At 34.9% G+C, this 16,350-nt stretch overlaps 2 protein-coding genes across 2 annotated transcripts; one reads left to right on the top strand and one right to left on the bottom strand.

Annotated features, from left to right (window-relative positions):
• Positions 1 to 2,444: 2,444 nt before the first annotated feature.
• On the top strand, positions 2,445 to 4,070 carry LOC145640374 (heat shock cognate 70 kDa protein-like). The gene has a single exon (XM_081691666.1). The coding sequence runs from the start codon at positions 2,445 to 2,447 to the stop codon at positions 4,068 to 4,070; it is 1,626 nt and encodes a 541-aa protein (XP_081547792.1).
• Positions 4,071 to 12,592: 8,522 nt separating this feature from the next.
• On the bottom strand, positions 12,593 to 15,718 carry LOC145640373 (uncharacterized). The gene is made up of 4 exons (XM_081691665.1): positions 14,877 to 15,718; positions 14,433 to 14,730; positions 14,163 to 14,327; positions 12,593 to 13,450 (listed from the first exon to the last, which is right to left on the bottom strand). Exons 1-4 carry the CDS (start codon positions 15,716 to 15,718, stop codon positions 12,593 to 12,595), a joined length of 2,163 nt encoding a protein of 720 aa, XP_081547791.1.
• Positions 15,719 to 16,350: the final 632 nt, after the last annotated feature.

The following is a 16,350-nucleotide window of genomic DNA, read 5'->3' as shown; positions in this document are numbered from 1 at the left end:
AAAATTTGCGAGGAAGGTCCTTATATGAGGTCGACCTTGTGTGGAAGGTCCTTTTATGAAAAAGGTGGCATGGAAGGTCCTTATATGAACTTTTGGTTGCGAGGAGGGTCCGTTGACCGAACTCCGGCGTTGACCAAAATTTTCCGGCCACTTAAAATCACGTGCTTAGCACGTGACCACTTAACTCCCTCTTTTTTTTTTTTTTTTTTTTATTTCTTTCCCTTCCTTTTCTCACGATTTTCCCTCTTTCCCCTCATTTCTCCCTCCTTCAAACCCTAAATTCAGCAATTGAAACTCACAAAACTTAAATTCTTATCTTTCGAATCACAATTGAAGGGAAAACACAACCTATAATCAACAAGCGAATCAATTAAGGTGAGAATTCTTTTTCAATTTGCATTACATTTTTCATTTTTTAAGTTAACAAAGATATTGTATTTGTAGAACAAAAAAATTGGTACTTTTTACTAATATGAAAATGACAGAAGAGGGAGAAAGTTAAAGTCTTACCTTTTAGAGTTAATCGCCAACCACACTCATAATTCGCCATTAATGGTTAGCTGCAAGTCACATTTGAGGAGTTTAAAAGGTTTGAAGGAGGGAGAAATGAGGGGAAAGAAGGAAAATCGTGAGAAAGGAAGGGAAAGAAAAAAAAAGGGGGGGGGAGTTAAGTGGTCACGTGCTAAGCACGTGATTTTAAGTGGCCGGAAAATTTTGGTCAACGCCGGAATTCGGTCAACGGATCCTCCTCGCAACCAAAAGTTCATATAAGGACCTTCCATGCCACCTTTTTCATAAAAGGACCTTCCACACAAGGTCGACCTCATATAAGGACCTTCCTCGCAAATTTTCCAAATAATAATCAATGATCAAGGAAACAGAACAACACCGTCTTGTGTTGCTTTCAATCAAGCTCAACGTCTTATTGGCGAGGCTGCTAAAAATCATGCTACTTCTAATCCTGTTAATACTGTTTTTGGTTCGTTTTCTGTAAATTTAATTTTGCTTCGTTTTCTTATATGACAACTTCTGCAACATTTATTTGGTCAATAGAGTCTATGTTAAATCAAACTCACCCAATTAATAAGTTCAAAATAATTTTTACAATTAAAATTCAGGAAAAATTGAAAAATACCACCATATAAAGTAGTGAAATTTGACATTATCACATCAAGTTTTTTTTTTTTTTATTTTTTATTTTAATCGTACCACTTAATTTTTTCCAAAACGCTAAAAAGTACCACTATTTTTGTGAGTGAGGTCATCATGGGATTGTGTTACTGTTTTCGCCGCAATTACATGTTTTAATTGTGTTTTTGCCGCAATTACATGTTTTAATTGTGTTTTCATCCCAATTATATGTTTTCATTGTGTTTTCGCCCCAATTACATGTTTTAACTAGTCGAGCTATTCATCCAATTAATTGAATTGAGCAAAACCCCCCAAATTGATTACCCAAACCCTAATTACACTAATCAATTCAATTTGTTGAAGGTGATTGCAAAAATTAATACCTTAATTTGCGAAAATGCTATAATTGAAATCAAATTTGCAAGATGAATAGGTAGAAAGAGGGGAGAAGATAGGGGAAATCGAGGGAATAGAGAGGGAAAGAGAAAAAGTGGAACCCATGATAACGTCACACAAAAAATAATGGTCTTTTTAAACGTTTTGGAAAAAATTAGGTGGTACGATTAAAATAAAAAAAATAAAATAAATAAATAAAAAACTTGAGGCGGTAATGTCAAAATTGAAAATTCATTACTTTACATGGAGGTTTTTTCAAATTTTCCTAGAATTATAATTAAAACTTTTTGTTGTTATTAATTCTAGTACTTGTATTTGTGGTACACTGACTGTCTAACATTACCGTACCTTACAATCCACAATTATATTTTATTATAAGTTAATAATTACTGATTGATATAAACAACACAACTTTTAATTTTTACTATGTGAACAAATATTTATAGATTATAGATTAGATTTTTTTGTAGATTAAAATTATCAATATGTGCCCTTTTCGGTAAAGATAACATAGACAAATAGGTTTGATACACAAATCACACCATATCTATATGTGGAAAAGTTAATGTTGGACTCCCATGAGAAGATAGCATTTTACTTGTAATAATCTAGTAAGGTTTTGTATAATATACGAAAGTGGTAAATACTTGAATACGCATTATTGATGTAATAAAGGGTGGCTAAACAATAAGATGATCGATCTGTAATGAACGAGATATACACATTACACCATAAGTTTAGAGTATGTATTTGTCTCGTAAAGAACATTAACTGTACCAATTGGTTGGTCGTTGGTGTAGTGGTAATTGGGACTACACTTAGTAGGGAGAACCCGTGTTCGATCCCCCGCACCAACAATTAGGAGGGGACTGGAACTTAACCACCCAGAACTGATCTCAAAATTCGGATAAGCCCAAATGGTAAAATTTACAGATGCAAAGAGGCTTATTGGCAGAAGATTCACCGATGAAGTAGTACAGAATGACATGAAACTCTGGCCTTTTAAGGTTATTTCCGCGTCTGAAGAAAATAAACCTGCTATCGTAGTCACCTATAAAGGCGAAGAAAAACAGTTTGCTGCAGAGGAGATCTCTTCAATGGTCTTGATGAAGATGAAACAGACTGCAGAGACCTACCTTGGCTCAGAAGTGAAAAATACTGTTATCACTGTCCCTGCTTATTTCAATGATTCCCAACGTCAGGCAACAAAAGATGCGGGTACCATTGCTGGACTCAATGTCATGCGCATTATCAATGAACCAACAGCTGCTGCCATTGCCTATGGTCTTGACAAGATGGCCACTAATATGAAACAGACATCTAAGAATGTGTTAGTTTTTGATCTTGGCGGTGGGACATTTGATGTATCTTTGGTTAGAATTGGTAAACAGGCTTGTGAAGTGAAAGCAGTTAACGGAGACACCCATTTAGGTGGTGAGGATTTTGACAGTAGAATGGTTGATTACTTTGTGGCCGAGTTTAAGAGGAAACATAACAAGGACATTAGTGGAGATCGCAGGGCTATTGGGAGGTTGAGATCTGCTTGTGAGAGGGCAAAAAGGATGCTATCATCAGCTACCGAGACTAGTGTTGATGTAGATTGTCTCTACGAGGGTATTGATTTATATTCGACCATCTCCCGAGCCAAGTTTGAAAGGTTGAACCTGGATTTGTTTACTAATTGTATAAATCCTGTTAAGAAATGTTTGGAAGACGCCAAGATGAAAAAGACTAAAGTTGATGATGTTGTTCTTGTTGGTGGGTCAACTAGGATTCCGAAGGTTCAAGAATTGTTGAAAGATTTCTTCCATGGGAAGGAGTTTTGCCAAAGCATTAACCCAGATGAGGCTGTTGCATATGGTGCTGCGGTTCAAGCTGCAATGTTGAGCGGTGTAGGTAACAATAGGGACTTTACTCTAGTAGATGTAACTCCTCTGTCCCTTGGACTCAGGTATTATAGTGGTAAAATGGCCATTTTCATTCCAAGAAATACTACCTTTCCAGTGAAAAAGTCGGGTATTGTTTACAACGCAGATAACGATACAACCGTTCATTTTCGTGTATTTGAAGGTGAGAGACCCATCGCCTTCGACAACAACTTCTTAGGTATGTTTGAGCTGCACAATATCCCTCCAGGCCGGAAAGGTAAAGAAAAATTTGAAGTCTGCTTTGAAATCGACAATGATGGTATCCTTACTGTGTCAGCGCATCACATAGGCACTAACAACAAAAAACAATTAAGTATTGCAAATCACAGTTGTAGGTTATCCAAAGAAGAGATTGATCGAATGGTGGAGGAGGCCAACAAGTACAAGGTAGAGGACGAGGAACACAAAAAAGCTGTTGCAGCCAAGCTTGCATTGCAGAATTATGCTGAAAGTAAGTGGGACATGGTGGAAGTTTGCTGGAATAAGTTTCGAGAGGAGGATGCTAAGAAGATGAAGGATGCAATTGACAAGACGATCAAGTGGCTCGACTGGAATTTCAATCTCACTCGAGTCTCTGAATACGAGGAAAAGTTGAATGAGCTCAAGACCCTATAATTGGAGACATGCCTTGATAAAGGTGCTGCTACCACCAGCCTAGCTAGAGATGCTATTATTGACCCCCAATCTATTGATATATAATGCTTAAAATGGTATTTGGTGCTCTACAGATTATTATTATTAAATTAAAGCATTATTATTTATAACATAAAAGTGGGTTATGCTGATATAATAACTTGATAAGTAATGAAGTATATGGCTGATATAATTTCTTGGTGCTCAATTAGTATCAGGGTTGAATGGGTAGCTTAATGACTTTCCTACCCTGCTTTTCTACTGTCAAGAAAAAAATAAAATAAAAAATAAAAAAAAATAATTGAAAATTGAATGTATTCGACTGAAAATATTGCAGATAAAGAGATATATTGTTGATCCAAGCAATATTGAGTAAGGACGTGTAAAGAACATTAGGAAACGAAGGTAGTACAAGGCTACAACAATACAAGCCAAGAGTATCTCTCAAGTTTAAGCCAAGAGTAGCTTAATAACATTGTATAAAATTCGTATTCTGATAAACTTTTAAAATGCATGACAATACAATCAATTAGAAAGACTAAAATCATATACACAAAAATTAAAGAAGTGGCTAATAATAGAGCAACAAATCACAATATACTCTATTTTCGAAGCATAGCAGCCTCAGCAGTCTTGGTATTAGGCTTGTGTCACTACTCTGCTCGCCTCGGCTCAACTCCTGCCTTGATCGATGCTAAAAACTCGGGCCACTCTTGGACTGCATTGGCTGTATGGAGGTTCACCGTATACCATCTCGAATATGCACTTTCGAAAAGAGTAAATGTCAACCAACTTAATATAATCTTCTTGTTGATGAATCTTTGGTGTGCCAAATTTCTGTTTAAAAAACGACGCCAAACCATAATCTCCACTTCCTGTCTTACCATCGAGATGATTGTTTACACGATTAATGTGTTCGAAGCGGGTCGTCGACTTGGTTATAATGCGTACATAAAATGGAGCGACGTAAACCTCTTCCCATTTATCAACGGTGACTGCCACAAACAATGTAACGATTACATTCCATACAAAAATGCTTATTAAGAGATATTTTGCAATGAGAACCACGAAATTTGACATGGTGAATTGGAGAAGAGAGGATGAAACAGAATAAAATTAAATACTGACAAATTATTTATGAGAGAATGAGTTGAATTGTATTGATGATCTTGGCTAATATTTATAGCCTACAAAAGATAACCTACACAATATAAAATCTATCATATAAACTTCCATAAATCTATCTTAGAATATCACTAAGATATATTATTATCCTAAATATAATATCATAAGATCTATATGGAAAATATATCACAATAATATATTTTCCTATATTCCTAACACTATCCCGCAATCGTAACGGCAGTAACACGAACGTTACGATTGGAAATTCGCACTTTGTTGAAGTCGATCGAGTTGCACCTCTCTGTTGATGTCACCTTCAATTTTTTTTATTTAAAAAAAAAGAACTTTTGCTACCACGGCCCTTTGCTGGTGTCCATGGTCTTCTGTCACGGCCCTTTGCTGGTGTCCGTGGTCTTTTGTCACGGCCCTTTGCTGGTGTCCGTGGTCGTCTTTGCCACGGCCCTTTGCTGGTGTCCGTAGTCTTCTTTGCCACGGCCCTTTGCTGGTGTCCGTGATCTTCTTTGCCAGGCCCTTCGCTGGTGTCCGTGATCTTTTGCAAAAAAAATTTTTTTTGTTTTTAATAATAAACCATACGCCAAACGTGGCTTTTCTTCATCTCCATGGAGATGTAATAATGGAGGAAGCACACTCAAACACTACAACCTAACCAAATCACATATGATCATTTATATTGATCACATACACCAATAATAACCCACGTATCACATGGTTATTCCAAAAAAAAAAGATTAAATTAAAAAAAATAGAAATTTCAAAGAGCAATACTATTGCATAGCGGAAGCAAATTTATGAATCCCACCGGTGGGTTTAATATTCTAACCCACCGGCAGGGGGAGAATTTGTGTGAACGGTCCCAAGATTTAACCTGTTCTTGATACCATGACAAATTATTTATGAGAGAATGAGTTTAATTGTATTGATGATCTTGGCTAATATTTATAGCCTACAAAAGATAACCTACACAATATAAACTCTATCATATAAACTTCCATAAATCTATCTTAGAATATCACTAAGATATATTATTATCCTAAATATAATATCATAAGATCTATATGGAAAATATATCACAATAATATATTTTCCTATATTCTTCCTGTATTCCTAACAAATACTGATTAAAGAAAAGAAATCAAAATAAAAATGGCAAAAGAGAGAAAATTAAAGAAATAAAGATAAAATCTAGGATATTTAGAATAACTTGTATTTTTGATCAATTTCAGTTGATCAGATATGTGAGAAAGTAAAGAAAGGTATGAGAAATATAGTGTAAGTGGACCAACTCAACCAAAAGCTTAAGCTGATGGTTGAGGCCCAGCAGGAATATGTTTTATACTCTATCACTTCCCCTCACATGAAAGGCCCTTTTGGGCTTGAAATGTGGATGCAACACAGGTCCACCCATACCTGACGCGAATTAATTCCACTTTGAAGGAGGGGTGGATGAGATTCGAACCCGTGACCTTTATGTCACGCTGGCAACACAGGTCCACCCATACCTGCTCGCCTCGGCTCAACTCCGGCCTTGATCGATGCTAAAAACTCTGGCCACTTTTGGACTGCATTGGCTGTATGGAGGTTCACCGTATACCATCTCGAATATGCACTTTCGAAAAGAGTAAATGTCAACCAACTTAATATAATCTTCTTGTTGATGAATCTTTGGTGTGCCAAATTTCTGTTTAAAAAACGACGCCAAACCATAATCTCCACTTCCTGTCTTACCATCGAGATAATTGTTTACACGATTAATGTGTTCGAAGCGGGTCGTCGACTTGGTTATAATGCGTACATAAAATGGAGCGACGTAAACCTCTTCCCATTTATCAACGGTGATTGCCACAAACAATGTAACGATTTGCGTGTCATGACAAAACAAAAAAGAAATATCATGACGTGCAAAATGAGATATTTTTGTTAATTTTTTGACAATTTCGAGTTCGAATTAGATCCATAAAGGATCAAAATATCTCCTAAAACCTTAACCGAACAATTACTATCACAAAAAAGTAATGACACGTAAATCGAGACATTTTTTGACACGCATATGAGACATTTGCGTTATTTATTTTTTTGCTAATTTCGAGGTTTATTTGGATCCTTAACAACTAGGACTCCCAAAAATTGAACCGAACAGTTTTCGGCACGCAAATCGAGACATTAGATGTTTAAAAGGAGTATAATAGTCTTTTCCTTAGTTATTTTAACTTAATGAAATACTTTTTAACGGTGTTAGTCACGGTTGGGAAAAAGACTAAACCATGGGTGTACCGATGGGAAGACAAAAATTTTGGAGTGTATCAATGGGAAAAGTCAAAACCACTGGTGTACCAATGGGAATTTCCCTTACAGTTTTACCCTTCTTAAAATCTGTTTTTGGCTTCTTGAAAAAGTGTTTTTATTTCTTAAAATTCCCTTGTTTGGCCAGTTTATATTATTAGATTGAGAAACAGTTTCAGAAATTAGGCCAAATAGTAGTATTGAATAATAGGCTAGCAATGCAACATTCAATTCTTAGGTTGTAATAGCCGACTATCCGTGGGAATAGGATTATCAAAAACTGACACGACATGATAACCCGACACGAACCCGACACGAAATAAGCGTGTTTGCGTCAACAATTCTTGACCCGTTTACATAATTGGATCGACACGAACACGACACGAAATTAAACGGGTTATGTTTGGGTTGAAATTGTCAAACCAAAACCGACACGCATAACCCGATTATATAAATGGGTTAAACGACAACCCGTCAAACAAAACTCGACACGCTTAATCTACTAATTAAGTAACAAAAAAAAAAACAGATTTTTTATTAAAAACTTGTAATTTTCTAATTACCTTGACACCATTTATACATTTTGGTAATTTTTTAACGGTTAATTTAGCTACAAAATTATAATTTTCATCTTTTGTAAATTAAAATTAAATTTGGCGGTTAATTTGAGATAATTCTTATTTATGGTTGTATTGTTATGTATGGTTGTAATATTAAACCTACTAGTTTTAAGAGCTTGTTCTCATTGACTGAACTGAACTGAATATTTAATAAGTGAAGGAAATTAGGAACTGATTTGAATTAAACTTATTAGAGCTGAATCGAATTGAATTAAACTTATTAGAACTGAAATGAAAATAATCTAATGGTAACAGGCCCTAAATCCTTGTGGTATCTTTTGCTAAAACTACTAACTTTAAACTATTGTAGTATCTTTAATGAATTAATGATGTTTGTCTTTTTTATTTTTGAATTAAATGTTAATTAGTTTATTACAGACTATGTGGGTAAAAGGTTACCTGCGTAGCCCTTTTAATAAGTGGGTTAGGTTTAGGTCAAGGGTTTTCAGCCCATTTAATAAACAGGTTAGGTTTGGGTTAAAGGTTTTTCAACCCATTTAATATCAGCACGAGCTCGGACTCGACATGAAACGACACGTTTGACAACCCTACGTGGGAAGCAAAGCAATTAGCTAACAAAATCTCTTAGAAAAAGATAAAGGCTAACAATAAGATAACAATTGACGATACTAGATAAGTATTATTGACTTGAGAAAACTAAATGCCCCCAAATCTTCACCTTCTGGCATGTTAAGCATTTTGCCACAAACTCTACTACTTCTTTCTTCATGTTTGGTCACTAAAAGACCTTCTTCATATCCTTGTACAACTTATCCCCTCCAAGATGCATTGAATAATGAGAGTTATGGGCCTCCTCCATCAGTCTCTACTTGATTTCCCCACAATGTTGTGGAATACACCATCTCCCTTTAAATCGAATACTTCCCTCATCGGCAGCAATAGTAAAGTCTAAAACCTGCCTTTTCTCAATCTTCTCTTTTATTGCCTTCAACTTTGAGTCTCCTAACTGACTTTCCCTAATTTCATCATAAATAAAAGGTTGCACTGCCAAGGAATTCAACATCTTACTGACCTCTCCATGCTCCACCACTTCCAAATTTATCTTCTGAAATTCCACACACAACTAGTCTGGTAAAATCATCATATTCATCAAATGACTGGTTTTCCTACTTAAAGCATTAGTTACCACATTAGCTTTCCCCTCAAGATATTGGATACAATATAATCCGTCATAAATTCCAACCATCGTCTCTATCTCGAGTTCATCAAATACTGCTGAGTGTAAATGTACTTTAGACTCTGATGATCTGTGAAGATTTTACAAGTTGCACCATATAGATAATGTCTCCAAATTTTCAAGGCAAACACAATCGCAGCTAACTCTAGGTCATGTGTTGGATAATTCACCTCATGCAGTTTCAACTGTCTCAAATCATATGCAATGACCCTCTGATTTTGCATTAAAACACAATCCAATCCAAACTTCGATGCATCACTATACACCTCATATTGCCTACTTTCATCTGGAAAAGCCAACACTGGTGCCGAGGTTAACTTGTCTTTCAAGGTCTGGAACCCTTGTTCACACTCTTGGGTCCAAACAAACTTACATTCCATCTTCATCAAATTCGTCATGGGCCTCGTAATCCTCGAAAAATCCTTCACAAATCTCCGATAATAGCCTGCCAATCTCAAGAAACTTCGAACATCTAACACACTCTTGGGTGTTGGCCATTCACTCACTGCATTGATCTTCGAGGGAACTACTGAAACTCCTTCCTTAGAAATCACATGACCCAAAAAGGCCACCTTTTCTAACCAAAACTCGCACTTCGATAGCTTAGCATACAACTGGTGCTCCCTCAAAGTTGACAACACTTTCCTTAAATGGTCCTCATGCTCCTCCCTATTCTTGGAGTGGATCAAAATATCATCAATGAAAACCACCACAAACTTATCTAAATATGGCCTAAATATTTGGTTCATCAAATCCATGAACACTGTAGGTGCATTAGTCAACCCAAATGGCATAACTGTGAACTCATAATGACCATAACGCGTCCTAAAAGCACTCATGGGAATGCCTTGCTCTGCAATTCTCAATTGATGGTACCCTGACCTCAAATCTATCTTGGAAAATATTCCAGCCCCTTTCAACTGATCAAACAAATTACACTGCAAATATTTGATCATAGCCGGATGGGTGGCTTCATAATTTTTTAAATCTATACTCATTCACACATGCTCTAATTCAGGGATGAATCGCAAAAAAATAAGGAGTAGGGGAGGGAGAATTTTTTGGGATTTAATCGCAAAACAATACAGGGGAAGGAGAATATAAAGGGGAAAGAGATAAATATTTTTAAAAAAAAAATCAGAAAACCTACAACGGTTACAACCACGTCAGCATTTTACCTGTTGTTGTAGGTAACAAAGTCAAGTGGCTTAATAAAAGTACGTAGTCGTATAGTAAAGCTTGACTTATTCTGAGTTAATTAAAAGGTTGGCTTATTTTAAGCTAACCGGGCAAAGGTTGGCTTATTTTTGGCAAATTTTCCTATTATTTATTGAATTTATTAGACTATTCGATTGACCTTGGGATAAATATCTTTTAGCATAATCGGATACTAAACATGTATTCCTTTGTCATTGAAGACATTTATGTAATTTTGCAACTTAACATTTGGGACAGTGGTCTCGATTATTCCGTCAAAAAAAAAAAGTGATTTCAATTATATTGCTTTTTGAATTATTTCATTTATTTCTAAAAATATTTCATCAATATTTTAAAATTGAAACTAAAAGGCAAGCTATAATTTTATAATCTCAAAATTACAATAATTATACATTGCAATAATTATGCAACCACTATAATAAGATCAGTCATATTGAGAAAGTTGAGATACACATAGTACATTTTTTATTGACTAAATATGCAAATGTATTCAACTAAATATGCAAATTATATTTTCGGCTAGTAAAAATATAAATAAGAAAATATCTTCAAAATAACTATCCAACTACTTGCATTTTTTTAAAGTGAAAAACTACCTAATTTTTTTTAAAAACTACCCAACTAAAAAAAAAAAGGATTTAAAATAAATGTAGAATTGAAAAAAAAAAAAACAACAACGTTTCTAAATAAAAAAAATAGTGAAATAAAAAACTGATTAAAATAATATAATAAATGATTCTATGAATATTCAAATACATTATTTATATTTGTAAATAAAATACATTTATACATGCTTATAAAGTATGACATATAATTATTTATAACAGTACAAGTATATTTCAATTTATACTCTAAATACGTGGTAAAAATATCCAATTAACATAATTATAAGATTTTAACAAAATTTTGTAGAGATTGATATATTTTTTGTGAAAATATCAATATTATATACTAAAGTAATCCCCAGTATTATTTCCAAAGTACACGTGTCATACTCACTTAAAAAAATTTCCCGCCAAAAATCCCTTTTTTCTTTTTTTTTCAAAATAATAAGATAGCTAATAAATAAATAAAAAGAGAATATACAACCTAATAAAGTAATAAACAACCTAAAAAATAGAACAATAATAGCAACTTAAATAAATAAATAAATAAATAATTTAATCGTTAATCTATAAAATGTATTATATATATTCCCTTTAATCTATGTATTGTTCTTTTTTTACTTAAAACAAGGATTTTCACTCAATTTCAAATTCATGACATGTTAGTAAACTAAAATTAGAGATAAGTATTCTACATTAATGTATTTAATCTATATAAATCTGATAATATAAATAGATACTTCTTATAATTTATAAAAAAGAAAACAAAAAAAAAAAAATTCGTTTGAATATTCGAGCGTTGCTTGGGCAAAAAACTAGTTTTAAGTGTAGATAAATGAATATAAAAATTTGCGTCAAAAAAATGAAGATAAATTTATCACAAAAAAAAAAAAAAAAAAAAAAAAAAAAAAAAAAACCTTAATCACGCCTAACTTTCCTCAAAATAAATAAATAAATAAAAATTAAAAAAATTAAAAAAGAAAAAGAAAAATTCCCTCAATTCCTCAATTTACGACTAACTAACTACATTTTTTTCCTTTTCTATCTCATTTCCGTTTTTTATTTTTTTATTTTTTATTTTAGAGCTTTAATGTCCTTCATCAATGGTGATTATGATTAAAAAAAAACCCATTAAGTACAGTTTTGGACTAATGATTATTGTACATGAACAAATACAAGAGTTTAAATTTGCCTTTCTTTTATAAGTTACATTCAAATTAATTATCCTATGAGAATTGATCTATATGTGTCAAATTAACTCAATACCTCAAAATCTCATTATGCCCCAATGGGTAAATATATAATGTTACAAGATATTCCTAATTATCTTAGGAATAATATCAAATCAAATATTAACATAAAGATAACTAAGGATACCTAACAATATTTCCTAAATATTATCTTTACATAATTACAATATTATCTCAACATCCCCCCTCAAGATGGAGCATGTAGATCTCGAATGCCCATCTTGCGAAGAATAAACTCAAATTGTGCCTTTCCCAATGCCTTTGTGAAAATATCTGCTAACTGTACCTTCGTTGACACATATGACGGACATATGACACCCTCTTGAATCGCATCTCTAATAAAATGACAATCAACTTCAATGTGCTTGGTTCGCTCATGAAAAACTGGATTATTAGCAATATGTAAAGCTGACTGACTATCACAGAAAACTTTCATTCCTTGCTTATGTGCAACCCCTAAATCTCGAAGCATCCTCTTCAACCACTTCAATTCACACGTCACACCAGTTATCGAGCGATATTCCGCTTCTGACGAACTTGTAGCCACCGTAGGTTGTTTCTTGGTCTTCCATGACACAGGAGAAAAACCAAGTAACACAAACCAACCAGTCAAAGATCGTCGAGTTAATGGGAAACCTGCCCAATCTGAGTCACACCAACCTTCTAATTGCAAAGCACTGTCAGATCGAAGAAGAATACCTTGGCCCGGGCACTTCTTAAGATAACGAACTACTCTCAAAGCTGCCTCCCAATGCAATACTGTTGGAGATCGCATAAACTGAGAAAGAATATGTACTGAATATGCCAAGTCTGGTCTAGTCACAACTAGATAGATTAGACGTCCTACTAGACGCCTATATTTCTCAACATCCGCGGACTCTTTCCCCCCTAAAACAGCTAGCTTGTGATTCTGCTCCATCAGAAAGTCTGCAGGTTTAGCACCCAACAATCCTGTTTTCTCAACATAAGGGAAAACATGCTCGTGAAATTTTACGTCTCTAGACACAAAGTACTCTTTTGTTTCCAAATCAAACAATTGCCATCCCTTTTTGTCCAAACGGGTAACCCAAAAATACACATTTCCTACTCCGAGACTCAAATTTATCTCCCTTACTTCTTTGATTATGTGCATAACACAAACATCCAAAAACACGAATCAACTCATAAGAAGGAGTTTTGTCAAACAACATTTCATATGGAGTTTTATTTCCAAGTAATGGACTTGGAGTACGATTAATCAAATAACAAGCCGTCAAAGCACACTCCCCCCAAAATTTAATCGGCAATCCACCTTGAAATCTCAAAGCCCGTGCCACATTCAAAATATGTTGGTGTTTTCTCTCCACTCTCCCATTTTGTTGAGGGGTACCCACACAAGAAGACTCAAAAATAATCCCATTTTTGACAAAATAATCCTTAAGATGATTAAATTTGGTTCCATTGTCACTCCGAACTACTTTTATACCTTTATTAAATTGATGTTTTATCAAGGCAATAAAATTGAGAAAATGAAATTCAACTTCAGTTTTATTGCTAATCAAATAAATCCAAACGCCCCTAAAATAATCATCCACTATTGTCAAAAAATACTTAGCACCACACGACGAGGGAACTTTATAAGGCCCCCACAAGTCTATATGAACCAAATCAAACAAGCAACTAGCCTTATTTTCACTGACAGGAAAACTATCTCTAGATTGTTTTGCCCGAGGGCATACATCACACACATTATTATTCTTTCTAATTGAGTTACTCACAGGCGGAAGTAACTTCAAAACTTTCTCCGACGGATGACCCATGCGTTGATGCCAAAGATCTACCACACAATCCACTGCTAGCACCTTCACTTGCGGCACACCTCGGAAAAAATAAAGTCCGTTTTCTCGTTCACCCACGCCAATCACCGTCCTCGTCGGCTGGTCCTGAATAACACAAATTTTGTTAGTAAATTGTATTGTATATCTTGACTCATCACTTAACTGAGTAACATAAATTAATTTACAATTCAAATTTGGTACAAATAAAACATTATCAATAACAAGACCACCCTCTAGTGTAACCGAACCCAATTGATTCACGTTCACCGTTTGACCATCCGGTAATCCTACCGGACAATTTTGAATTGTTTTAATGTTCCTCATAATTGACAAATCATTCGTCACATGATTAGAGGCTCCGGTATCTACGATCCACGGGACTTTTGTCTTACCTTCTAAGCGAGACTTAGATTTATTACTCAACAATTCAATGATTTGTTGAGCTTGGTCAGAGGTCACACCCGCAAGACCTTGCGTAGGAGAAGACTGATTGCTACTGCCTGTTGCACTGGTGTTATTCACGCTCCCTTGTACAGCGTTAGCTCGATGAGTGGTGTTCTTAGAAGCATTATTTCACCCCCACCACGACCACTGTTTCCTCCCCCACGGCCACCTCGTCCTCGGCCTCTACCTCCTCTACGATTCTCGTCTCACCATTCCGGAAACCCGATCAGTTGATAACAACCTTCCTTATCATGTCCTTCCCGATTGCAATGAGTGCAAAAGGGTCTTTCACCATCACCCGAGGTCGACTTAGGGCGCGAGTCCACCTTAAATGCCATGACATTATCCTTTGTTTTTCCATCCCGAGAACGAAGTCTCTCGGTATTTATCACAGCCTGATATGCATTATCCACATGAGGCAAGGGTGTTTGCGCCAATAATTGAGCCCGGATTGCCTCGTATGGATCATCAAGTCCAATCAGAAAATAATGCAAGTAATCTTCATCACGAATGGCACTTACTTGCTGTGCAATATTGCACGTACATTGCCCGCAAGAGCACTTGGGAACCCGGCAATATTGTAGCAGCTCCGTCCATATTTTGGATAAACGTCCAAAATAATCCGTCACCGACTCCGTGGTCATTTGTTTACACTCTCCTAAGGAATTCTTCAATTGGCAGACTCTTGTACCACTTACAACGCAATAACGCTGCTGAAGATGCACCCATAACTCACGCACATCATCACAATCTCCGATGGTTGGACGCAAAGCATCATCCAACATATTACTAATCCACGAGACCAGCATAGAGTTCACAACAATCCAGTGCTTCCGCTTTGTAGAATCGGCTGCAGGCTCCTTAATCGAGCCATCCACAAACCCAAATTTCCACTTAGCAATTAAAGCTCGACGCATAGCCTTCGCCCACTCATCGTAATTCGCCCCTCGAAGCTTAATCGGGGTGATAATTATCCCAGGATGATCATTCGATCCCAGGTTATACTCAAGATCAACAGGAGGTGGTGGCGGAACATCATCATCCTTCGCCATCAGCAATTATGTTTGAGGAAAATAAAAAAAATTTAGGTATTTCTAAAACCTAGCTCTGATACCATGTCAAATTAACTCAATACCTCAAAATCTCATTATGCCCCAATGGGTAAATATATAATGTTACAAGATATTCCTAATTATCTTAGGAATAATATCAAATCAAATATTAACATAAAGATAACTAAGGATACCTAACAATATTTCCCAAATATTATCTTTACATAATTACAATATTATCTAAAAAATATGAACTAACTAATTTGATTTTCAATGATTTAAAAAGGTAGGCATGCATAGTTGTGATAATTTTTTACGTTGCTTTTACAAGTTTTTCATAGATTTTGGTAATTTACCGGATTTATTGTACTGTTGAAGGATGAAGGTAAATAATGAAATAAAAAATGGAGGTTCAATGTTAATGTCGACAATGGAGGTTAATAATAGAGATGAATCACGATAGAAATTAATAATGTTAAATTTGGAAAAAAAAAATCAATTTTAACTAAAATTAAACAAATTATGTGTAAAAAAAATAATAAAATAACAACACAATCCCTTGATGAATGTGTAACATATGAGTTGAATTGGACTTCTGTAATTAAACAAATAATATATCAACGGTTTATATT

This window comes from Chenopodium album, chromosome 7 (assembly GCF_948465745.1).
Source record: "Chenopodium album chromosome 7, dcCheAlbu1.1, whole genome shotgun sequence".
Lineage (NCBI taxonomy): Eukaryota > Viridiplantae > Streptophyta > Magnoliopsida > Caryophyllales > Amaranthaceae > Chenopodium > Chenopodium album.
The sequence above is the reverse complement of the archived record's forward strand: the minus strand, read 5'-3'. Positions and strand labels throughout refer to the sequence as shown.

Excerpts from the sequence above, each read along its gene's own strand:
- LOC145640374 (XM_081691666.1), top strand. The coding sequence starts at position 2,445 with ATGGTAAAATTTACAGATGCAAAGAGGCTTATTGGCAGAAGATTCACC.
- LOC145640373 (XM_081691665.1), bottom strand. The coding sequence starts at position 15,718 with ATGGCGAAGGATGATGATGTTCCGCCACCACCTCCTGTTGATCTTGAG. Across the intron at positions 14,731-14,876 it reads CTGATCGGGTTTCCGGAATG|TGCAACAGGCAGTAGCAATC; the intron begins GTGAGACGAGAA and ends GAATAACACCAG. Across the intron at positions 13,451-14,162 it reads TTTTGAAGTTACTTCCGCCT|GGATGGCAATTGTTTGATTT; the intron begins GTGAGTAACTCA and ends TTGGACAAAAAG.